General features: G+C 40.2%; 1 protein-coding gene across 4 annotated transcripts in view; it reads right to left on the bottom strand.

Moving 5' to 3' along the window:
• The window catches only part of SORCS1 (sortilin related VPS10 domain containing receptor 1), a 304454-nt gene that overhangs the window by 37934 nt on the left and 240463 nt on the right, over nucleotides 1-26057 (bottom strand). For all 4 annotated transcript variants that reach the window (XM_056352733.1, XM_056352734.1, XM_056352735.1 and 1 more), the window contains exons 11-18: nucleotides 21924-22026; nucleotides 21403-21479; nucleotides 20033-20124; nucleotides 18953-19060; nucleotides 17819-17936; nucleotides 15948-16078; nucleotides 7219-7332; nucleotides 6042-6213 (exon numbers count right to left, since the gene is read on the bottom strand). In XM_056352733.1, coding sequence (XP_056208708.1) covers nucleotides 6042-6213; nucleotides 7219-7332; nucleotides 15948-16078; nucleotides 17819-17936; nucleotides 18953-19060; nucleotides 20033-20124; nucleotides 21403-21479; nucleotides 21924-22026 — 915 coding nt within the window. The remainder of the gene's footprint in view (nucleotides 1-6041; nucleotides 6214-7218; nucleotides 7333-15947; nucleotides 16079-17818; nucleotides 17937-18952; nucleotides 19061-20032; nucleotides 20125-21402; nucleotides 21480-21923; nucleotides 22027-26057) is intronic.

The raw sequence follows: 26057 nt of genomic DNA, 5'->3' as shown, positions 1-26057 counted from the left end.
TTATTGACTTCCAGTATTTGTTTCTAAATGGAAGTAATAAAACAATGAAATACAGTTCAAGGTTTTTAATTTTGATTTGCATATTTCAGATTCCATTTTTAAGTCTTTAGTTATGCACTGGTTTGTGCATTTTCCTTCCAGATGTTGGTAGTGGATTTAATTAACCTTTGCAAGAGACAGATACTACTGTGGTTGAGTTGTCTTCGTGAATTAATGCTTTGTGCTTTCTTTAGATTAATGCTTTTCCTGCTTTGGCATTTTCCTGTTACCATCAGAAAACATCCATCAAAGATTATTTCCATTGCAACTGAATATCTGTGCATGGGATAACTTTAGTCTAGGTCTGTTTAAAGCATATCCTTAATTTTAAACAGCTATTCAAGTCCAACTTGATCAAGTACTGAAAAACATGTTTTCCCATGTAAATTCCTGCTTTCAAAGAGATGCTTTTAACTTTTTAAAATCAGAAACTGAATAGAAATGTGTCTTTTACCAGAGAAAATAGCTTGATATTTTTCAAATATACTTCTTTTTCTACACCAAAGCAGTTAATTGTACTAATCAAATCATTCATTCTGACTGCCAGTTGTGCCAGCTCAACTCAACCATGAGCTTTTTCTGCAGGACTAGACCTGTGCTCTACAGGAATCAATAAGCACAACCTCTCAGCATTATGCAGAACATTTCAACTTGTGTGACTGTAAGTGCATTAGAAGACTGTAGCACTGTATGTCATCATGAAGGTGAGGTCAACTTTCATACATTTTCATGGAATTTCAGCAGTGAATTTAAAACTGCATGAAAGGCTCCGATTTTTCCCAACCAGCTTGTAATTATCAGTAATACAGAAAATGCAATTATAATTCAGATGACAGTGGTATGGAGGAGGGGATGTACTGATATTTCATCTGTGTGTTATTAACAGGAACGTGGTGGTGGTAGTGAGATAAACAGCCATGATGAGCATATGCATTGAAAGTTAGGATGAAGGTTTCGTATTTCTGTAGTCATTTCTAACTAACTTGTGATATCAAAAGAGCTAACACAGTAGGATACCACAAAAAATACGGACTATGCTTTTATGTACTGCTAGCCTTGCATCTTTAATTTGAGCATATCAACTATCAAAATAATCCTAAACTCATCTCCAGAGGTTTCAGCTGAATTGAACTCTGAATTGCACCGAACAACAGTGCTGAGGTGGGAAATGTTAATGGTATTGTCCCTCCAGCAGGATCTCCAAGCTCATTAAATGTACCTGAGATATAACATACTTTGTACAGCCATTTATTAACATTGTCATTGCAGAAAACCATAGTGGTCTTTAGAAAATTCAGGGCTCTGTTTGTATATTCACATGGTAAGAGAGAGTTCTCTGGCCTCATGAACATTCAGCACATAAATGAAAGGCATGGAAGGCAAGAGGAAGAAAGTAAAGCTCTGTTTTCAAATGAGGGAATAAAAAACCAGAAAGGTTAAGTTTCTTACTCAAGGTGATGCAGAATGATCTCAGAGTGAGGTTCAGGAATGACTTCAGATTGCCTAAATTCTAGCCCATGGCCAAAACTGTAGGAACAAATGAGCTTTCCCCACGTATTAGTCTAATCCAAACATCATATAGCAGCAGCAAGCAGTCCAAAGCAAGCCAGAATCTACTCCCAGTGGAGTGACTTTGTCAAGTGAGAACACAGGCAGACCTGGAATGTCAAAGAGGTTTGGCTGTCATTTTACCAAGATATAAAATAAATTAGAGGAGGCAGTTTCTCTGTGAATTATCTGTAATGAAACAGCCAAAGCCCTGAACCTTTCTGCCCTCAATGTCGTTACTGTCCATTTCCTCAGCAAAGATGTATGAGCAACCAGATGAAACAAGTTTGAAAGCCATTGTGTTGAACACCGTTGTTCTGGGGGCTGCAGCTTTCTGTGTCTCCACTGAAGCTGTACAGCAAGCACAAGTGTCTGATGTTCATACAAATAACTCAAACACACAAATAACAATTGGGTTTGCAAGGGGCAAGAAACCTACACGACCATGTGATGAGGAAGGCACACAGAAACAACACCTGCTTAATAACATTCCTCTGTTTTCTACAGCAGAGCAGCAGCATCTGTCGAGGACACTGGGCTGAAGAACTTCAGTAGGAAAACTGGCTTTGTGATTCCTGGTTTTGGGTTCCTTTTGTTGCTGTTCAAAAATAAAGGATTCAGGTTTAGGCTGAGAAACAACTCTGTTGTTGCAGTGTGAGAGGTACCAGCCATGGGTCTGAGCAAACAGCCCTGGCCAGGGCAAGGATTAACCTTTAAACTGGCAGCATTTTGAAGCAATAGCAAAATTTTCTTTTAAGCATAACTAGTTTTCTCCTGTCCTGCCATGTAATGACAAAGATGCTGTTGCTATTCTCCTTAGCTCAACAGAAATTTAAGAGCAAAATTACCAGCTTAAGTATGGTACTCTGCTTATTAAACACTTCCATAATGCTTCGTACAATGGGACGCAAGCTAATTAAAAAAGGAAATATTGATGCTTCCTGGCTGTTGTCACCCAGTAGGAGTATCATGATGATTATACCCAGATTAATAGGAGAACTAATCTGGACAAACCTTTCCAATAACAGGAACAAATTTAATAAGTGCAATGTGACTTTGCAAACTGTTTTTAAGAAGTCATACTGAAATCCTAAAAGGTGATAGGAAAGTCAGACCACTTTGGAAAGCATTCTTACATTCAGATCATTTAAACATGAGCTGTTGGTTGGTTTTGCTTTTAATGATATTTATATGCTGCCAGATAGAAATGCTTTACAGGCAAATTTTATGTGAGTCAGGGTTAGAGAAACTGGGACAGAATCCCATCTCTCAGAAACCAGCAATGCTCTATGCACTGCTGGTTTTGGTGCCTGCCCCCTCTCCACTTGCACAGACTTCAGTGATTAGTTTCCTTTTGTGTCTTCTTCAATAGCAAAACACTTCTGAATGCCTTGTCCTTGTTGCTCTTCAGACAGCTTTTACTGACATTGTGTTATTGTCAGAATGACACAGTTCCAGCCCTCAGCATCACCACAGGCACAAGCAGGCTCTACAAGAAAACCATGAACTGTGGTTCCTTTCCCTGAATCCCACACCTGAATGAAAAAAATCAGTTTTCTTCTGCTGCCATTTGCCTCTCCCTACGTTTTTAGTAAGCCACTACAGAGACACAGTGACTTTTCAGGGCCTCTAGTGAGTCTACCTCTGCAGCTTATTCTTCTTTTCAGACCCAGGCGGGTCTTTAGATGGAGCAGAAATCCCTAGAAAGATAATAGGAGTACAAATCTAAAACAGACTCTTGTACCTTGGATCACCAGCTTCTTTTATTTTTTTTTTTTTTTCCTGCAGGTCAAGTGGAGTATAGGCATGAAAAAAGAGAACTGGGAGGCTGCAGTGTATGGAACAGCTCTGCAGATCTGAAGGTTTAAACAAACTATCTCAGAGGGATACAGGAGATGTTAAGGTGCAAAGGGACTACAACATAAGCAAAGACTGCTGTTTCTTTACAACCTAAAAGACAGTAACTTTGACACAAGCGAAAGGAAGAGTCCTCACACCAGGGTGTAGCACTTAAAAATACTGATCACCACTCCAGGAGACAAGATTTGAATAGAACACACTTTCTTCATATGCAATTGTGAAAAACCTCACATGCATACACAGATATATCCAGCCTTTTTTAGCTTGCCTGGTACCTTCTCTTCAGCAAAAATGGAGTGGCAGAGATTCTGCAGATGCTAAACATCCTGGATTGTACTATGCTGTATACTTGTGCAGGGCAGAACTAAACAGAAAGTAGCAAGTTCTTCATTTATGATGCTTCTGCTTTGTTTGCAAGGGAAAGAAATTTCCCTTTCAAAAGTGGGGTTGGACTAAATCTCCAGGGATCCCTTTCCAACCTCAATTGTTCTGTGATCCTATGATAATAGTATCTATTCTAGAAAGGGGTGGTTGCTCTTTTGCTAGGTTAACTTTTCTAATGAGTGTGAATTTTTGTTACCGAAACAGTTAATTTGGGAAATGAAATAGTCTATGTACAATTATGAGGCTATAACCACTGTTTATTTTCCCATAGCTTGCATACAGCTGGGAAAATTTTCTTTGCTGAATATTTCTTTTGCTGCAACATCAGCCCAAAGTCATTGTCAGACTGGGTCAAATTCACCCAAAGGTTTTGTCTGTTGCTCTGTAAACTCTTTATATTGTCAAATCTAGAAGCAGGAGGTCAAGATTCATCTAGCAGGGAGAGTAATCAGAAATGTTGGAAGTTTATCAATACTATTTCAGCCCTCGGAGCAATTCCTAATGTCTTCCTTATCAGATATACTGAAAGAAGGGCCCCTTTTAGATGTTCTCAGAAGCTGACTCACTCATGAAAACATACTACTCATGAAAACATACTTCATGTACTCCCTGATACAGAGCATGAGAAAGACACCACCTAATGGAGAAGGTGTTGCTTCCAGACTCTGGAGAATACTGAAGCAGGGCTATCAAAAAAGATCAGAATCAACAGAAAAGACAGGACAATTCACAGCAGATCCCTGTATGACAGAATGGCCAGGGTATTCTTACAGGACAGATGTGCTGAAATACAGAAGGAAGAGCAGGACATTTGTCCCAAGTTTCCCATATTGTGGGGGATTGCCTCCCCCCTGACTATTGTAATAATTCTTTGATAGTTTTGTGACTGACTTCTCAGACTACCCATCTCCTTCTCTCAATCTGTTTTAAAATTTTGCTGAGAATAGAAAAGTGATACAATGAACACTTTTTATTTTTTTTTCCATTTTTTTTTAAAGCCTGAAGACTTTTAATCTTGTTTTGGACTTTTTATTCTTCATCTTTAAACACAGAAATCAATAATTTATCCAGATGCAGTTATATGTTTATATGTTGTGACAGAATGTACACTAGCAATGTTGTATGGCTGTCACTACTGAAATAAAGTGGCCACATTTTGGAGAAAATCAACATTCAGCTCAAACAACTGCTTCAAGTTAGCTATGATTTATTATATGTTATTGCCTTTACAAATCAAGACACCTGTTTGCTGGGGAAAGCATCAATAACAGAGATGTAAAAACCCCAACACACCCCTACAAAACTCAGCTCTAGAGGTCATCCTCATTTCTCTTTCCTCACTGCAGATGACATTTACTACAGAGAGGGTCAGAAGTAATTTCCATGAATGCTCTAAGCTGTAAAGGGATGTACGTTGTCGCCTAGTGTAAAAGCATAGTTGTTTTAGGATTTATTGGCCAGCTATACAGTAAAAAGGGCAGAAGTTTAAAGAAATTAGATTGGATAAGGAAAAAAGATAAAATAGTTACTTCGTGAATGCTATTATTTGGGCACCTACAATTAAGCATAGATAAAGAAGTGCTGAGAAAGAAAAACAGGCAAAAAGATTTTAAATGCTTTTTTCTAAGGGTTCAGAAATAGAGGGAGCAGAACAATGAAATATCTAGTTAAGTTACAGATGTAACAAAAACACAGGCTCTGACCAGAGTCTGAATCAGCTTCATATTTGCAATCAATTTCAGACTAAATGCTGTTGATGGCATCTTGATATTTCATCCACAAACACCTAAACAGTATGTACCAGGGACAGATCTGCACATGTACTTTTAGTGATGTTCGGTTGAAAGTCAGCGGCAAGTAAAAATTGAAATTCTATTTCAAACACAGCAAGAAATCAAAAGCACAGTTAAGGGTGGGGATCAAGATTAAAATCTGCACTCTCCAGTTCTACTGTGAAATTCCCAAAACAAACCACTTCCCAGTCTTTATAAGCTTCTTCCAGCTATTATCCTATGTACTGCAATACTCTCATCATCTCCATGCATCATCTGTTACATTTTAGAGCAAGCTCCACCAGCTACATTGTGAAGCTGACAGACTTTATCCCACCCTCTCTTGGTCCACACCTCTTCACCACTTTGCAAACTTTGGCATGAATCAGACTCAAATAGAGCCATGGGCCTGGGATACAGCATAAAAATAGAACCCACCTCTTCCAGCTGCACCAGGAAAGTGACATTGTGTCCTTGCTCAGCTGTCAGTTTGCCATCAGATGTGATTATGCGAAGGCCCTGGGGGGCTTTGCCAGGACATTGCTGTGGTTTTGCTGTGTACCGTTCTCTCACACCATCCGTGCAGTTATTAGAAACAACTTTCCGGTATCTGAAAAGGAAAAGAGACTCTGTGGAAGATACTGACAGGGAGCATAACAGGGTTAACTGGGAACAGGGAGGCATTTTTGTGGTTTCTTTTGAATAAAACAGATTCCCAAATGTATTTGAGCATTTGTCTCAGCCAAGCATTCCTTATGTGCTTAACAAATAGTTAATATTGTTGTTAATGGCAGGTAATATTTTCTTGCATAGCATACCTATACACCACATTAATTAATTCCTAAATTAATAAACTGTCTAAACCATAAAATTATATGATGACCTATGTTATATATTAAATAACACTAAAGTTATAAATAAATTAAATACACATTCAGTATGGAATTGTATTCAATTATTATACTGTTAGGCATAGTTTAACAGCTTTTTTTCCACATGCTTTCCACTTCTCATCAGTTGTGAGGCAACTCTAAAGATGCAACCCCCAAGAGCTACAAAAATAAGGGTTGAATTAGAAAGCAAATTCTGCCTGTCTTTGAGTGTACAAAACACCAAAACACAGCTTGTGTTCCTTTCTTTGCTTTAATCACTTGCATCAGAAATGAAGTTTGAGGGCAGTATCTTAACTTATACTACATCTTCCACTGACTTCCAATAGGGCCAAAGAATAACCAGCAGTCAGGCTAGATGCCCATCTCTTACTTCACATATAAATCAGTTTCATCTCTTTCCTCTAATTTATCTTCCACCATTTCTCCCTCACCTCATCCCACATGATTTTAAGAGGAGTCTTTTCAGAGACTTTAGTGATTTGGCCTTTGCCTTACAGTTTTCCCCCCAAGCTTCTTTAAGGCATCATTTTTCAGAGAAAGTTCTGGACCATCCATGATGGAGATCTGGAGTGCCAGACTGCACCCTAAAAAAATCAGTGAAGAAGACATTCCAAGGGCTTCAGTCATCTTTGAGACACCTATAATAAATGCAATCTGTAGTTGTCATTGGGTTTAAGCTCATATGGGCGCTTTAGCTAAATAAAGTCTGGTGTGCCACTTACCCAGTGCTGTTGAGGTAACTCTGCCCGAGGCTACAGTCTTTCGATAAGGAAGATGGGTTATACCAAAATGCTGGTAAACACTGCCCATTGCTGTGACGTTCATATCCATAATCACTGTTTTAGCATTAAAAGAAAGTGCCACACAAGAAAACAAAAGAACAGACACAGGTATTATTAGCTCATGCTCTCCACTATTGATACAAGTTTTGATTTTCCTCAACCCCTTTACTAGGACTTCTGATGTTTTATTGATAGAGCAGACTCTTCATCCCTCTTTTAGCTTTTTTTTGGGGCAGGGGTAGAGTCACCTTGTAAATGTCCCAGTATAAATAAGCAGAACCAGACCAGGTAGTTTATGAGCTATTGTGTTAAGCATTCTCCCTCTACAGTCTAACAGTGCTTCTCAGGTTCAGCTCCAGATTCAAACATAAAAGCTAGAGATCTAAGATAAGTTCAATCACTGCTGTCTCAGTCACACCTTAGAAAACTGAGGTGTTAAACAGTTGATTGTATTTGGAAAGTATATCACATGAGCTATAGAGGAAAATATACAGCCCTGAGAGAGCTCTCAGCTGAAGGCATTAAGAATGTATTTGGTAATGGAAAAGGAGGCTGCAATCTTCAATTCTACTTTTGTTTGAAGAGGAAATGTTAACAAAAATCAGGTATTAGAAACAATGAGTCAAACTGTAATCTTTTATCCCAATTTGGAATTAGCTATGACTAAATTTGCTTTGGTTCCACTGAACAACAAGTTCAAATTGGTTTTGATTCCAGGTAAACAAAGGATCTATAAAAACTGTTATTGTGGAACAAAGAAAAAACCAAAAAACCTCTTTAATCAGTATTCCATTCACATGTGGGTTTAGTCTCCAGCCATTGAATAATGAGGACTGTTTGGTTGGAACATAATTCTTATTCCTTTTACTAAGCTTTCTCCATAGCCATAACAGAGAAGTTAATGGGATGTCATTTCTGAGAACTGCTACACAGACTGCACCAGCTCCATTCCAATATTCCAGTTGCAATTTGATCCTTGATCTTAAAACGGCACTTCTTTGCAAAGCACTTTTTTTGCTTATTATCTTTAATGTCTTGGTATCAAGTAGCTTGATATTCTAAGAAAAGAGGATTAAGGCAACATTAGATTATGTGATTAAAGGCTTATCTCTGTGTATGTAACAAGACAGAGAGGAAAAACAGGAGGCAGAGAAACCCCAATAACCTGATCAGAGCCAGTGGAACCTCTGACCCAGCATCTCCCAGGGCTCTCACAGGACAGCCATCAGCCCATGGCCAGGGTGAGACCTACTAGATCGTCAACAGAAGAGGTTCTCCCTAGATCACTTTGCAGGTCACTGAGTGGGATTCCTGCACACAGCGGTATGGGGCTCATTATGCCATGTCAGGGAAGAGCATCTGGTGTCTCCATGGCTGTTTTCCTGGGTGAGGGGCTATCTCTTCTCTGTGTGCATGTGGCGGTCTAGGTCTCAGCAGCCAGGCTTGGACCATGAGTCACAGGGATCCATGTGCCCACACTGCCAGCAACGGGACTGACTGGAGCATGTGCAGACTGTGCAGGCGAGCACCAAGCCAGATAAGCCAATGAGTAGGATAAAAGACTTGGGAGCTAGGTGTTGCTGTAGTCCTAAGCCTGGGCTGGACACTAGGTCTGTGAGTTGGCTATTGGAAAGACCACGAGGTCTGGGGGAAAGGCTAGTGGTGTAAAGCCATATAGGTCTGGACCTGCTTGTGAGACCTGTTATGTATGTGTCTGTCTACGCACGAGGCACCTAGGGATATCCAATTGTCAGCAACTGGGGATACAAGGTGTCCAGGGGCTAGATACTGGACAGACCTGGTTGTCTAAGACCAGGCACTGGTGGGATCAATATTGTATGTATGTTTATAGTGCAAACATTTTCCAGAAATGGGATTTGATCTTGATCAACCAGAGAGAGGAACAGGATGACAACAACTGGTGTTTGTGTGAGTGTTATATTTTCCATTTGTGCTGGTTTGTACACCAGACATGTACATATGTGTACAAGTACTGTGCGTGCATGCATACGTGTGCCTATCAGGAACAAACGCTCAAACTTGCTACGGCTTGTGTCGGGGACATGGAGCTATGGGAGCCTCACCTCTATCAGGCTGCTGGATACAGCATCTCCTAATAGGCAACAGTGCAATTAATCGTATTTGTAGAATAATATTACAAGAAGAATAATGCTTAACATAATGAAGACTTCTTTCAAAAGTCTTTTTCTTTCTGTACCAAGGCATGATAGCTTAAAATAAAAATCTGATGAATCACTATAAGACAATTTTAAGAGGTCTGGTACTGATATAAGATATGAGAGCAAGGAAAAAAAGGAGAGAATATTTCGCAATATGTTTTTGTTAAAACTTCTTATGCTTGTTATCAAAATCAGAACATTGAAAAGAATTTTTTCACCACTTTTTACTCCTGACTGCAATTTTTCCTTCTGAATCTAGAAAATAAATGTTTTGAGGTAATCTAAAAAAAAGAGAAATTAAAAAGATGACATTAAGCAAAAGCAAATTAAAACTGCATATCATGTGGGAAAACTAGACATCTATTAGACTGCATTACTGTTGCAAAGGAACATTTTAGCAGATGTGGTGCTGGGGGTATCTACAACAAGTAATTGAGAACATACCCTAGGAAACAGCAAGGAAGTAGATGACCTAAATGGTCTTTTCCTCAGCTACTTGATTGAATTTTCATCAATCTGTTTACTCAGATGCTAGTGGCTGGATGTAGTTTAATTGCTTTGGAAGCATCAGCCAGTCTATTCTCCCACTGCCATGTGCTTCTCTAATCATCCTTGTTGGAATACGAACACTATAGCTGCAGAATATACTTCATAACAAAGAATAACACCATTCTGATTTGCTTAGAGAAAACAAATATTTACGTACAAGTGGGACTCCTGTATTTTTGTAATTCGTTTGTCAACACTCTGTAGCACTGTATTCCTAAGTTATAACGTGTCACTAATTAAAAAGCTGTAACACTGCACACCCACAATGTTCTGTAAATAGTTAGGTGAAAACAAAACAAAACAATACAGTGAAATTTGCCTCAGAGGGGATCAGTACCCACAGTCCAATTTAATGAAGTAGTATTAGTCTGGAATTTCTTACTATACACACGTCTAGACTCATGCCATAATTTTAGTCCTTACTAGTATCTGCACATCTGGACAAGCCAAGCTTGACTTAACTAGGCTTGACTATACTTGGATCGTATTTCTCAAAGACAAGAGAATGAAATCATAGGATTTTCCACAGCAGAAATAGTTCTAAGATAGAAGTTTCACAGTGTTGTTTTCAGGCTTGCAAATTGTCTGGCTCATTAAGGCCCTGCAGAAATGTCATCCCAGTAAATGACATGAATTGCTGTTCCATATCTCTCTACAGATGCATCAGCCGCCCGTTCACCTCCACAGTCTTGGAATCTAATAAATTCCTTGGCTACAGCCTGGTGCACACAGAACACTGATGTTGACAACAAATTGCTGCCTACAATTTGGCACACCAGGCTTTGTAGCAATCAACAAGCATTAGCATGAATTGGATTGCCGTAGCACGAGCCAGTATAGCAAAACCTGGAGACAGGGAAGGCATCAGCTTTAGACTGCAATCAGCTAGCTAAGCCATTGCCTGGTAACTGGGAATTGGAATTTACATATATTGATGATATTTTGTGCCTGCCTGAAAGGAACTCAGATGAAATAGATAATGTACCTCTCAAAAAAGAGTGGAGCATTTATCAGCAGGGTTTGTTTTATCCACATGAAGTAGCCTGTCTTACAGCTCTCACTGATGATGGTTTTACCCTGGCCAATTTTACTGGTTTAAACTGGAATCCAATTTGTCTTAGTCAAGTAGGATTGCAAATCTTTCTCTGTAATTACAGACAGATAAGAATTCATTCCACAACTTCTGTGTCCCTGCCCAAAGCCCATGGTAAATTCCCTTATCTAAGATCATTTGCTGCACAGGTAGTAATAAAAAGAAAAGAAATCCCTTAAGAAAGTTTGCAGTTTGAATGCAGGCCTGACAAACTTAGTATCATGGAAAAACTGTAAACCCCTGTGAAATTATCAAAATCCCACTGTTTTAAGATATAGAAATAAGTCAGATGAGTGAATGCTGTGCTCAGACATTCTAAAAATTGAGATAAGTTAACATGTAACAGGACTTAACACTAACAGCTTCACCTTAAGGTCAACTATGCCAGAACTGAAAATGCTACTTGTGGTTTGGTATGCTGTGCTTTGAAAGTTTCTAGACATTAAATAGGGTGGAATTGAGGTATCTGTGATTATAGTCACCTTTGAAGTGCAGTTTCCAAAAGCCCTTGTGGAAAAAATAGCGGCAGCCACAGGCCTTGAAAAGTCTTATCGCCTTTTTATTCACTTGATACTATTGCCTAATATTGAAGTACTATGCAAGTATAATTTGTGTTAAAGGGTAGCTGTGCTTGCTTCCCTGTTCTATAGGATCTGACATGAGATCTGTCTCAGAGAAGGATGGATTCAGCTGAAGTTTAAATTATGAATCTATGAAAGCATATGATTATAACTGCATCACAGTATGTGGAGTCACGCTATACCAGCTTATGTGAACAGCGAACCTAAAATCCCCAGAATGTTTCCAGTAAATCCATGCCTGGTAGAAATCTAGGCCCCTAAAGATGCAGGGACACTTCATCAACTTAGCATAGTGAGTCTGTATTTTCCACAAGAATTCAAAATTAACTAAAAATTAATTCAAAATTACTACTCCTTTAGCTAATCAAACCCACCTCAGTGATAAAGCAAAGTTAGTTAACCTAAGGATGCAAATGTATGCGTATTTCCAAGCTAGCCCCTGCAACATTGTCTGAACTGGTGAGTGGGACCACACACAGCTGACAGGCTGGTCACACTCAGTACCTGCCTCTGCCTCCCCACACTTTGTCAGGATGGTTTCTTATGATGCAGGACTCCGTAGTTTTAGCAGAAGAACCAAACCTAGCAGGCGGGTCTGTCATTTAAGTGCCAGACAATAAAAAAAGAGCAAGCCAGATCCTCGCTGATATCGGTGAAATAAATAGACCTGATTCCCAGTTGCACTAAGGCTCCATTATGCCTCTCCGGCTATCCAAAGTCACCAGTGCCAGCATCAACAGGTTTATACTTCCCACGAAGGTGTGAGATATGGGAATACCGATAGAAGAAGCCCTCAGTATTAATGACAGTGGGTTCAGGGGAAAGACTGACGGCGAGATGCTTAACTCAAAGTTTCTATTAAAGGGCTTGGGAGACAGGTAGCTGAAGGATGAACACCAGCAAAGATTTCCATCTGTGTCTGGGAGGTGTTTCTACTGAAGAGAGATTGCCGTAATAATGCTCAGACGGCAGGAAGGAACACAATGTAAGGAAACCGGGGAAATTAATGCTTTAATAACACAGAAGTAACGGTGTCATCCATTTACCCAAATCAATGAAATGAAGAAGGACATCCTCGTTTCCAGGCCGTTGCTAGGGCAGACAGCGCAGGGCTCCGGCACAGCCCCACTGCCCCTATTCCTGAAGCTCTACTGCCCCCTGGCTGTGAGCCTCCGCCCCTGCACGGAGAACAAATCCTGCCGCTTCAGCCCCGGCCACTGCCACTTCTGCTTCCAGCCCATGGTAAGAGATGTCTGCTGTCGGCAGAGTTCGGGTTCCCAAGGCTAGATAAACTACAGTCATTTCTAATGTCACTCAGTTTTGTTGCTGTGTAAAACAATAAACAAATGTGCCCTTTTCTCTCAGAAAGAGCTACCATGGGCTGAATACAGATGTGAAATGAACCTGGAGTTCTATGATATTACCAGCAGAAAAAAAAACCAACAAACCTTATAAAATCTATATGTCTTTTATAACTGGCATTTTTTCCCACTGAACTGATAAAAAAGCACTCACAGGATTAACAGCAATAACTTTCCCCCGCCACCACTTTACTTGACCACAAAGATACTTCTTTTTTTTAACTCCAATCTCTGACAAACTTAGATAATGAAATTTTCTCCATACAAATTCAGTTTTCAGATAGCAAAGAAAGTCCTACTCTGGGGCAGGGATTGTTGTCTTCTTCAATTCTGTATATAAGTGTGAGTCCTGTAACCATTGATGTTAACACAAAAAGCTGCTCAATTCATTTCAAGACTGCAAAATCAAGTCAGCAGCCAGCTAAGAGGCTTCTCCCTGCCTGGGGGATACATGTCCCCTTCAGTCTCCTTCAATTAAAAGCCCTGCCCAGCAAGAAAAGAGAGAAATGGAAAAATCAAAAGCACTGCTGAAATGTTGTTAGTGAGGATGATGAAAGCGTGTCTTCCTTTTTCAGGAAGGACCCCACGGAGGACATCCTTCCACAGCAAGAATTCATTCACCAGTTTTCCTCCAAACGCTACTTTGAATCAACTTCTGCAGGGTGCATCAGCAGCGCAGCCCAGCGCAGAGTTAAACAAGGCAGGCACTGAATGCTACGGCACAAAGCGGCAGCTTTGCCTTTCTTAGCAAAGTGAAACCGGACAGAAATTAAGTAGAGCCAGCAGAACTGCTTTTTTCTTGCCATCTCTTTTCTCCTTCCTTGGTAAACCTCCATCTTCTGTTCCCTGTGGCTTTTCGGCCCTTCTCTGGCAACTGTATGTAAAACTATGCTCCTGACTGTATTAAATAGATAAATAGGTGATTAATATTCCTGGTAAATATTTCTGAACTGAATTCTTAAAGCAATAATTCAGTCTTTTTTCCTCAGAGGTGGTGGGGAAGAAAGCTGAAACCAATAAAGTAAAAATCCATAGCTGAGGACTGTAGGAATAGCAAGAGCTCAGAGAGAATTGGAGGGGATCAGGACAGTCTGCTCTACACCAGCAGTGATATCATCATCAGGAGGAAGGCACTTCTACGTCAGGAAGGCTTTCTACCAGTCAGCTCAGCACAGAGACCTGCAGTATTTCTGAGGGTGTTTTTCTCAGGCTGCTTTTAACAAGGTGACTTTTGCACAGTCCTAGTTTTGCCTCTTCCAACAGATTTGAAGGGTCTTGTTGGGGCATGTGAACTGCAAACGTCTGTCGTACATCCCCAACCATCCAAGCTTTCTCTTAGAGATTCTGTCACAACCCAGCAGACCTTTTGGAGAAAGTCTCCTCAAAGTGAATGCAAAAGAAATAAAAACATGTTTCCCCCATCAAATGTCACTGTGGTACTTTTGTCCTGTACCTAGCAACAAAGTTTTGTAGTAGCAAACCAGACAATCCATTTCAGTGAAATAAAATCATACTTTTCAGACAGAGAGAAGTTCAGGAAGGAAAGCATATTTTTATCAGAAGTGTTCCATGAGTGTCTGTACCTTACAAGTGTCAATCCCATCAGTTATTTTCTTGAGACTGAGCAGGAGCTTTGTACTGCATGTTCTACAAGAGGGTCAAAACCTTCAGGGAATTTCCTCCCTATTTGTATCTCTTTTCCAGTTGGCTGTTTTGGGTTGGTTTTTTTTTTTTACAAGAGATATGTTAAATGGTTGAAATCCAGGACCTTTGGGCCCCCAAATGAACTACACACAGGACTTGAGGTATCTGCTCCATAACAAAGAACTCACTGGAAGATGGGGAAATCATCAGAAAACCATATTCAGAGAATCAATGCCCAAGTATGCTCATAATTCTTATTGTTTGGTGCAAGTGGATTTACATTTTTGACACATGGAAAAGCCTCCTGTGATTCTGTGTTTTTATATAGAAAATTTGGTATTACTACAATTATGGGAGGGTGAGAAGGGAAATGCTGTAAATTTCCATGGTCCTGGGGGGAACTCCTATAGCAAGAAACAAAATATTTGTGAGATTAACCTCTTCAGGGTGTCTGTTACAGATTCTGGGTTTAATTAATAACATGGCATAGATCTAGCTGAGTAAGGCACAAAGAGGGCTTACTAGCACTGCCCAAGATGCACCATTTCTCTCTTCTGAGATACTCAGGACTCTCTCTGACTTGGAGAAGACAGGTGATAGAGAGATTTCAATAATGTGGTTCCTGCCTTTTTTGTGCAAATTGCCGTGAGTCTGCAGGAATCTTGAAATTAAACTAGAAGCTGAACGTGTTATCAAGCCATTCATAACTCACCGATATACTCTTTTCCATAGCATAAAGCTGAGGAGAAAAGGCCTCAGAAGGAGATTAACCCAAATCATGAAGGCAATGTCTGTTGGATGCTATCAAACATGATGGTCCAGATATAACAAAGGACCCAGGAATTCCCTAGATATCTGATTTCCAGAAGCTGAAGGCCAACTTTGCATATGCATATATTTACTTTTACACATATATACGTGTGTGTATGCATGAAGAATTTATTTTTTACACACACTACGTATGTCTTAATTACTACTTTCACAGCATCTCTGGTCATTGCTGAGGTTAGATGTGCTAAATGGACCTTTTATCTTAATGCTGCACAGAGCTCAGATGTGACCTCCAAAACAGTCTGTTCAGCATCAGTTTCGTGGGAGCCTCAGCAGATTACAGATAGCTATTACACCTTTCCTTCTTTTGACATACCTGCACCATCAGGAAGCAACCTATTTGGCCACTTACATGTTTATTAATTTCTACTCTCTGCAAGCTCTGCATTGGTGTGGTAGAAAGGACACTGTTCTTGTGCCCATTGCTCACCAGTCGAAGTCTGCCTCTGTGCACACGCATGGCTCCGAGGTCATAGCCCCAGCATATTTTCCTTGCATGCATTTCTTCTCTGACTTGCGCTTCCTGTAGATCCTTTTTGCTCCCATGATGCAAGCTTCTCCCTGGAAACAAAACCAAAAATACCTTTCTGTGACACCCACCAGGCTATTTTTTTCACTTAGTTTTCCAAGCCTCTGCAATGGGATCTGTGACTCAAAGGAAGAGGATGGCAAGTCAAATGCCATGTCAGTACACTGGTGCTAATTAAAGCTACTGAAGCTTTAACTGAAACTAAAACAGCTTTTCCAATACACACTAAGAAATGATCTGAGGTTGCTTATATATTTGTTCTAAAGCCAATAAGCAATTGATTCGGGCCCATTTCTCACTTATAGATTAGGTTTCAGCAAGTGAAAACACAGCCTGATCCCTCTGCAATCTAAGAAACAGAGCAGGTCTACTTCTTTGGTCTGACCTCTTTAGCAATAGTTTTGTTCAGTAGAAACTAGTAATACATGTATATGTAGATATTTTCTATGGACTATGAGTTCAGGTTTTACAGGGTTTGACTTGTTATGTGGATGCTAAAACTTCCTTGTCTTTTTCCCTTCTATCTTCAGCACCCTGCTAAATATTTCTACCTAGGGAAAAAGGCTCAGCCTTGTAATCTCAATAGAAAGCAAATGAAAAGGCAAGAGTCCACAGCAACCTTCCTAAAAATAGTTCTGCAAGCTCCAAAGCCAATATCCTCAAAGATATGCTGCAAAACCTTGGCATTTTTGCTTATGCAAGCACAAGAAAGTAAAGAACAAATACGGTGGGGTCTTACTTGTTACCTTTTACTGTTCAAATCACTGTAGGAAAGAGAAACTTTCCATGGCTTTGATTTGCCCATGAAACAGAAGGGCCTGAATGGCAACTGGTGTAAAATACTGTGCCTCCTTGAATTTCAAGGAAACTGTACTGATTTGAACATCTAAAGATCTAAGTCATAACCGGTATTTTTAGTGCAGAGTTGTGCCTTGTGTGAGCAGCTACTCTGAGTCAAGCTACTTTCATTTCATATTCATTATTAAATTCTTGCCCAGCAAGAGATATACAGAAAGACAGCCTTTGATGATATAAATGGGTGTTTCGCTTTAGACTTCAGTAGAGCCTGTGGAGTTTATGTAACCACAGGATCTGGGTCATATTTTATTCTAACTTGATATAACACAGGCTGTTGTGTCAAACTTGGCAAAGCTGGGAAGGTGCCCCAAGGCAGGTGCAGGCACTGTGCAGAGCACCTTACCTTACTTAAGCAATGGTTCTGGGAGTGATGCAGCAGCTGCATCCAGGATGCAAGGGACAGGGCACAGGGCCCCAAGGAACTGAGGAATAAAGTGTCTTGACTCCCACAGCAGAATTACCACTGCTGGGAAAGACAGAACAAGGATGAAACCAAGTGAGTAAGAAATGAGGCTAAGAGGGCAAGAATTGGAGAAACAAGTGTGAGAGCAACCAGGAGGACCTTAAGACACTGAGGCTCTGAGGACAGAAAGATGTTGAGGAAGAGAAAGGAGGCAAGGACAGGGGAACTGGATGGGAGAAGTAAGAATGAAGGAGTTCAGGCCTCTTTCACTGGCAGAGCTTCTGCTGTTGTTTCATTCTTCAACTCTGGATAAGTCTGAGCTAATTGCCTACATGGACAATCAAACCCAAAAGACAGCTGTCCATCCTTCGGGGATCACAGAGTGCAATCTGTGGCCAACACAACTATGTAATGAAACAGGCTCATCCAGTTAAGAAACAATCTGATACACCAAACTAACAGGAAAAGACATTGGATCATGCTGATCTTTCCCAGCCTCCTTGCTTCTCACCTGGCTATGGAGTTGCCAAGGCCTGTAGTCCTCTTCTGCACACCTCCGATCAAAAATGGACTTGTAGTCTACTTTCACCAGCTGCCACTCCGAGCGGTGGCTGAAATGTCCAAACACTCTACAGAATACAGCAGAAAGAGCATGCAGTAAAAGGTAGAACCAGATGGAGCCTGGTAGTTACAGAAGTATGGTCACCCACAAATTTTCAACAGAGATTAATTGCTTTAGGAGTGCCAGTCCTACAGATTTTCACTTGACTGACATAATCAAAGTGAAATTTAGGCTGCTAAATATCTACAACACTCTTAAAAATTGCATGTAGCCTTTATTCTGTGGAACAAGATCCTCCTACTTGCATCAATCCCCAAATCGACTAAACATATAAGACTTGACATGGGGTTTGAGACAGTTATACCTATACGAGTTTGGTATCTCAGTTGTAAGTTTTAGGAACCCCTTCCACACAAATTAAAGTCAGAACCTGAACGGAACATCCTACATACATCTCTATTAAGTTGTGTCAGTTTCCAGCCACATGTTCTGTTTATTACTGATCAGTCCATTTTTTACAGACAGCAACTGAATTTTTCTCCTGTTTTTGCAAATCTGATCTCAGGCAAAATGTCACAGTTTCTGGCAGGGTGAATCCAGATTTATGCACCATGCAGAACTCAGCATACCACACTGAAACTAATCATAATTTTTCATGAGTCAGCCTCTTGGCAACATTTTGTCATTCATTTCTGCAAAAGAATGTCTTCATTTTTCCGTGTCTCAGTTAAATAGAAAGTAGCAGCAAAAACACAGTTATAAAAATACCCCACCATTTTTCTTTCAAATATTCATCTGTCAAGAGTAACTCTGCTTTTAATCACCTTCAATTTGAAGAGTCAGGTTTCATGGTGGTAACCTAAGTGATAATGTTTTTGCAGCATGCAAGGAACCATGTTGTCATTCCCTCAATCATATCACAAATAAACATTGATGATTTAGCAAGAGAAGACCGCATACTCCTGGCTTCAGATCGTACTTGGTTTGGTCCCCAACCAGAAATGCTATTGTGTTGTGAACAGCCTTATAAGACATTTATGGTGCAGTTCTCATCAACAGTAGAATGGTGGCACGCTCACTTACGTCATGATGAGAGTCTCCTCTCCAGGTTCCCCTAAAACTCCATCTACAAACAGTGGGAGGGATGTGAAACTGTATTTGCTCCAAGATCTCCCTTCATCAAAACTTAACCTAGTGGAGAAAGCAGAATTAGTGCCTTCTTTCCCTACTCTCCTCCTACTTTACTTGAGGAGACTCTCTAGTCCACTACAGCTGTTATAGAGAAATGGGAAGCAGCTTCTGTTCTTGGATACTGCATTTTTAGTCCTTTAAATAACTTTTTGGGGAAGCATTATAAGAGCATCGATCAAGGTTGTTTGGCATTTGGCAACCCTTGGCCAATAATTAAGTGATAGAAGCTAATAAAGTTACCTTAGAGATTGACGGTTTAAGGGCAAAATGTAGCCTAGGGTGAGGATATTTTAAAAATAAGCAAGTGATTTTGAGCTTCATATTTTTGGGTGCCCAACATAAGACATTTTAAGGAGGTTAGATTGCTGAAGCACAAGAGCTTTGCCTCTTCTGACCAGCAGTCTTCCCTGTAGTGGGTCTAAGTGAAAGCTTGGAACCACTCATAATTTCTTAAGACTTAGGTCTATGTGTTTCAGATGTTGATATGACACTGACTGTAGAGGAAGTGAATTATGCAAAACAGCATAAAACTATATTCTACCTACCACAAAAACTCAAAAGTGCTACCTAGCGAGGACACTTTTGCTTTATTGGCTGAATCTATTCAACAAAATTCTGGTTTGTAAGTGCTGCTTGCCACACAGAAAACGAGTTCATCAACAATTTTGAAAACAAAGAGTAATTTGGTAACTTAATAAGAGACAAAGGCATAATCCAGATACATATTACATACATAAACAACTCAAGAAATCAAGTTGTGGAATTACATTGACAATATCTCAGATCTGGCCAAGCTGAAACTATGTAAATTGGAATTGCCAGGATATCTAAGCTTTATCTGAGTTAATATTTGCCAGTATCTTAACTGATCTTTTCTAGATTGTAGTTACAGAAAACTCTAGATGCAGCCTGTTTACCTCCTGGCATTTGAAAAGAGGGACAGCAGATATTTAGCACAGATGGAATCATTACCAGAGATGTCTGATAGGCAGAGACGTGTGTTTCATCGCAACCAGTACTCCACCTTGATCCAGGTACAGAACACTGTGCTCTTCCTCAAAGATCTGGAAAACAAAGCACATATATTTAAACCTATTTTCCTTAGTATCAAGAAAATGTCATCATTCTTTGAGTACAATCATGACAGAGGACTGATATACACTGAGGAAGTTACAGAGTAGAGGAAGACATTCTGTATAGAGACAGTTCCTGGGTTTCGTTTTTTATTGTTTGGGTTTGGTTTCATTTTGTTGTTGTTGTTGTTCTGGGGGGTTTTTTGGTGGTTTTTGTTAATTTTTTTGTTTGTTTTTCCAGGTCCTTGTAAAATGCATTCTGCCTCTGCTTGACAGAAAGTTAGAAACATGAATTTTTGCCAGGATCAGCAATTTCCCCCTTTCAATGACTTGGTTTTTTTTAAAGAAGAACTTCATGCGTTTGCACCTATCTGGCCCTGTCTCACAGAATTGACGTAGGTGGAAAGATGTGAGCTGGTCAAACACTGTAAAATATTTAGATTCTTTGAATATCAAGTATATAAAGATACTTTATTTTCCTTTGTCTTCTTTTGTATTGGCTTTCTGCAAACATCTGCTCTCCAGTTTATATAGCAGCATTTGTCAGTCTGGGAAAGTCACTCTTTCTCTCCATGACTTGATATGCCATGCAGAAAACAGGGTAATAGAACTTCCAGTCCTGAAGATAAACACATTAAAGGGTAGCAATGCTTTGTTAACAGGTGGGATTCCACTAAATATTAGGAACTGGATTTAACTTCCTCATCCAGTTTCTTTTCACAATTAATGGAGAGAGAGGTAGCTTCAGAAAGAAGATGAGCTAAATTATGTCTTTTTCTCCATTAGCTTAAGAGCAAGGCAAAATAATCTGTTTATATGGACACTGAACTTTGGACAACTCAACTTCGGTGAAATGACTCCCACAGGGAGTGACGGAAAGTAGACCAGTACGACTGCTGATTCTTGGGGAAGTATTATCATGGAAGGAGAGAAAAATGGTTTGATTGGTACAAAGGATGTACAGTAGTAAAATAAAATGCATTCTCTCCCTTTAGGATTCATATTTTAATGTGTTTTCTTTGCTAAAGGTTTAAATTGAAGTTAAATTATGAGTAGAATTATAAACATAATTTTCTGTTATATGAAGTATAACAACTTATTCAATCTTTTTCTTTGAGTATCTCTCTACCTCTCAGAAGGGAAGTTTACCCTTTTGTAAAGACCTGCAAAAAGCTACTTTGAACCAAAAGAAACAAAAATTGAGTTTGAATCTACATTTATGATATTTTCCTAGATTACTATTTAAAACTGTGATTCTGTGTCATTTACCTGTCTCCAAGTGTTCCCAGCATCAGAAGAAACAAACATGCTGATGTCATTGTCTGATAGTTCAGTGCCTATATTACCTGTAAGATAAGCATTGATTAGTGATGCAACACTCTAAGAAACAGTAGAATTAGCAAATCAGAGGAGTTTTTATTTAACTTTTGCAATTATAGAACTTCTAGTTTTGGTAAGAGAAAGAGCAGGAAGGGAAAGACTTTCAGTTTGAAGAAAATATATATAAAAGAATCAATCCATACAGCTCTACACACCTATATATGCAAATCAAATGCCCTGATTTGAATCTTATGTTTATGACAGTAGAGGACTAGAAGTGGTCTCCTTGGTCTTGAAGGCCAGTTTCCTTAAAAAAACATGTCAAGTTGAAATAAGGACTAGCCTGCCCTACTTCCCAATACTGGTGGTGTGACACCCCACAAGACACAACACCCTCCAGACCCATCATAAACTCAAGATTCTGTCAGTGTTTGCACATCATACACAGGCAATCTTTAAATGTTTCGTACCTGAAGCTACAATAATACTGGGGGCAGTGTCTCGACTGGCGATGTTTCCTGAGGTATAGGGATTCTCTGAGACCTTCAGGTGAAGATGAAGGGAGCAATAGGGCTATGGAGAAAGGGAAAATAAAAGTAAAAAGTAGACACAACATGAAATGCATGCTTCTCTTTCTACAGGCTTAGAAATACATAGTGCCTTTCTGTACTACTTCCTAATCGTTGCATTCAGGCACCCCTTGAGAGACATGGCCACTGTCCTGGTTTGGTTGCGAGAGCTTTGTTATCATTTCCTGATGCAACATGTTCCCGCTGGGAAACTGATTCACTAAGCTGAAACCCACTCGCAAGGACAAGATCTTTGAGGCTATACCCACAAAGGAGGCAACCAGGTTTGCAAGGGCAGGTAACGGTCTGCCTGGCTCCCCTGGCTCCTAGCTTTCTGGAGAAGCAAGCAAGGCAGGAGTTATGATGAAGTGACTCTCAGAGCAGCAGTGCCCAAGCTCTCTCTGCAACAAGAAGCAATTTAACCCTATCGGTGTGATGCTGAGTCATCACCAATTAGCCATGAGAAACAACTTAATTCAGACAGTGTCATACCATTTCTTGACACATGACTCTGTTCTGCACTGCACTAGGAAGAAATACCAGGACTGGAAAGTGTCAGTTTAAAAGTTGTTTAAAACAATGCTTCATCACCCCCTCTGGATGTGGCCTTTGAGATTTCAATACAAATACATCCATAGAAACCTCACCTATTTGTTATTGATTTTGTATGTCAGGTACTGGGATATGACAGGAATGGTACAGAATAAATCAGCTAAGCAACAAGGTAAGACAGACAGGCAGATTTCCAAAGTTGCCATTACAATTCCTTTCAAATCCGTAGTGTGATAATTTCTGAAAATATTTTTATAATTTTGCTTTCTCTTGGGTTTTATTTTCAGTACTTTTTTCTTCCAAACCTCATGAAGAACCCTTCATGAAGCATTCTAAGGGAAGGGAAGTGGAAAAATACTGGCAAGAAAACCTGAAGCAAACTAACCCAGCTGAGGGGGACATCACACAGGAACACAAACATAGCAAAGCCCAAGCTTTAGCTTGCACAGCTCTGCAAGGTGAGCAGAAGAGGTTATGCAGAAAGACCTTCAGGCTCTAAGGAGGCAGGTCTTTCTGTCTAATATCAGCTGCCTAAAGGCTAGACCTGCAGCCCCAGTAGTTTTGTAGGCTTTATTTGCAGGACACCTAGCCCCATAAGTCACTGGAGCAAGACGACTTATTTATGCCTTCTCAAAGTAGGTGTCTATGACACTGAAAGGAAAATCCCCCTGTGGAGAACAGCAGGGGTGCTTTTTGGCAAAGGCAAATGAGGGTGGTGAGGAGGGATGGAAACTGTCACTTACGTGAGACAGGAAAAGCGGGCATGAGTTGTGCAGAAGGGAACACAACCTGCCAAGTGGAATGTACTGAGCAGCCTAACGCTAACTGACAGCCTTGTGAGGGCAGCCGCTGGAGCAGCCTGGGGGCGCAGAGAGGGAGTGGAAACCAAATCGAGCTGACATGCATGCAGGAAGTGGAAGAGCATTGCAAGAGCATGAATTCTTTCCTTTTACATTTTTATACGTTGTGAAAAGACTAAATACAGAACATATTTTTTAAACATACTCCAAGCCCACTTTAGCATTTTCAAGACAGTAGCTAATGGCAGCAGCTCAGCCAATTCCCCACTCTGACAGAGATTAGCCCTCATTAGACTCAAATCTATGTGCTACCAGAGGTTTTCATTTCAAATTGTCTCATTTCAAAGATATAGTACACAGAAATGGAATATATATCTGAAATATCAAAAGCCAGGTCACCTGTCTAAACAGAGCAATGGGATTTCTAGTGGCCTAACTTCTTATCGGTTGGAGTGCAGTAGTGCTTCTAGTCTCTAGTGACAATTGGGTATAGTGTAAAACACAGCGTCTCCACTCTAGCCAGACATCTAAAGTTACTTCCCATGGCCATCTCACATCCTTACTGTGGCAGCATTCTCTTCTCCATCCCTGGCGTACACCTTCTCCATCTATATCCATATATAGTTCACCTACAGATATTTATCCAGACCGGTTTGTGTTCCATCACATTGTTGGTCCCTTTGTGTTCTTCCTCTAGCTCCCACAGCTTAACTAACATACAGACATCTCAGCTTTGGTTTTTTTGAATTTGCATCAATTGTCTCTATCCTTTTTTTTTTGTTACTAACAGGCTAATGAAATCATCATCATCATCAGAATCATCCCTGTCATTGCCTAGCATCCAGGTGTGCTAGCTGCTGCACGGTCACTAAGGGAAAGACCACCACTGCCATGATGCATTTGCAGCCTGGATAGAAAAGAAAGTATGAGCGACATAGCCCATTGCTCTGCTCACTGCCATAGTTCTTAGAGTCATACTGGAGTTTATTACTTGCTTCCTAATATTTTCAAGCCAGCCCTTTTATGCTCCCCTCTCAGGAAGTTCATCAGTCCTTAGTAAAATGTCTAATAAATATCAACAAACCCACCTCTTGACTGTTCTGCAAAGCCCACTTGAACTGTCCCCAACAGCATGACACACACAAAACAGCTATTAGTGACTGGCCCTGATCAGGAGTGGGGCAAAGTATTACAAGGGTGATGCTAGACACCATTCACAAACTGGGGGGGAGTCAACAGGATTGGCTCACCTGTAATAGCAAGGAGCAATGAAGAAAGACAGACACTCGTCATCTAGAGATAATAAAAATCACTTAGAAGCTTAAATTGTTCTGTAGCAGATGGCATGAATGCCCCACCACCACTACCACCCTTACAAGAAATGAGTCTCTGTCCTGAAATCCTCATAATCCATACAGACAAGACAAACAAAATGTGGGAGGGAATAAACATATGTCTGGGGAAGGGAGGCACAGAGAAAATGAATGACTTGCCCAAGATCACATAGGAAATTTGAGATAGGTCTAAAAATTGAAACAAGAGTCTCCTGAGATTCAGCTCTGTGTTTTTTACCACAAGACTATCCTTGAAACCTAATTGATTAATTCTTCTAGACAGATGCCCATAACTTGCAAGGTAGAATTACTCCTCAGTTAACTACTTCACAGCACAAAATAAGTATCAGGCAAAACCAGCATCTTTGGGATATAATACTTTGACAGCTATTTTATGAAGATTAAGCATATTCAGCTTAGAAAAAAAAGTGGTATAAACAAGAAAAATAAAACTTTGGGATAGATGATATTTCATTGCTTTCCTCTATCATCGTTATTCAGAGCCATCTCACAAAAATGCAAAGAAATTCTTTGAGTTGCTTTGAAAAAAACACCTCAAGCGTATTGTCAGTAGGGGGATGGTTCCATCTGGCTCACTTGTATTTCAACCAGATTTGCTCCTAACCTCCTTAGCTGCCAGCTTAGCTGCTATGTACTTATTTCTGCATTAACTCTCCCTTAGTTTAGGTTTACAGACCAGATGCACAGAGGACTCACAGCATTGCACTCACAGGCTGGGGACCTTTTTGTCACTCTGGGAAAGGGCAGATCCCATTCTGCCAACAAGCTAGAACATACATCATTGCTGTGTCCCCAGCTATTGCTAGAGACAACTACGCTGAAAACCAGCAATGTGAAAGCATTAGTATCTGCCATGGAGGAAGGATGGGAGCTCAGCTAGGTATACAGTGGACTATTAAGAATTCCCTTAGCTATGCCATAAGGAAAAGCAGAATCATGCCAGGAGATGTAATGTGTAGAAGGAAAAGGAGCAACCGCTGTAAGGAGGTAAAACTTATGATGATGCAGGGGTTAACAGTGTAGCTAAAGAGGTGAGTGGAGTTTGTGAACTGTTTAAATACTACAGCTATGTCACATTGACAAGGAACAGAATTACCTCAGAGCAAGTGACAACCACTTTTCTCCATGTTTTCCCTCAACCCTTATGGTTCCCTGACTTATTGCCAAGCATGTACATTTCCAGTGGTTTTGCGTCAAAGATTTCCCTACCACTCCCAAATTCTGTGGTCTCTTCTCTATCATTTCTTGAATTCTTCCATTCCATATTCTGCTTTAATCTTCCCCCACCATTAAGTGTGAAGCTCAAATCAGTTTCTAAATAGCTTGGC

Source organism: Falco biarmicus, chromosome 9 (assembly GCF_023638135.1).
Source record: "Falco biarmicus isolate bFalBia1 chromosome 9, bFalBia1.pri, whole genome shotgun sequence".
Taxonomy (NCBI): Eukaryota; Metazoa; Chordata; class Aves; order Falconiformes; family Falconidae; genus Falco; species Falco biarmicus.
Note: the sequence above shows the minus strand (reverse complement) of the source record. Positions and strands in the feature narration are given on the sequence as shown.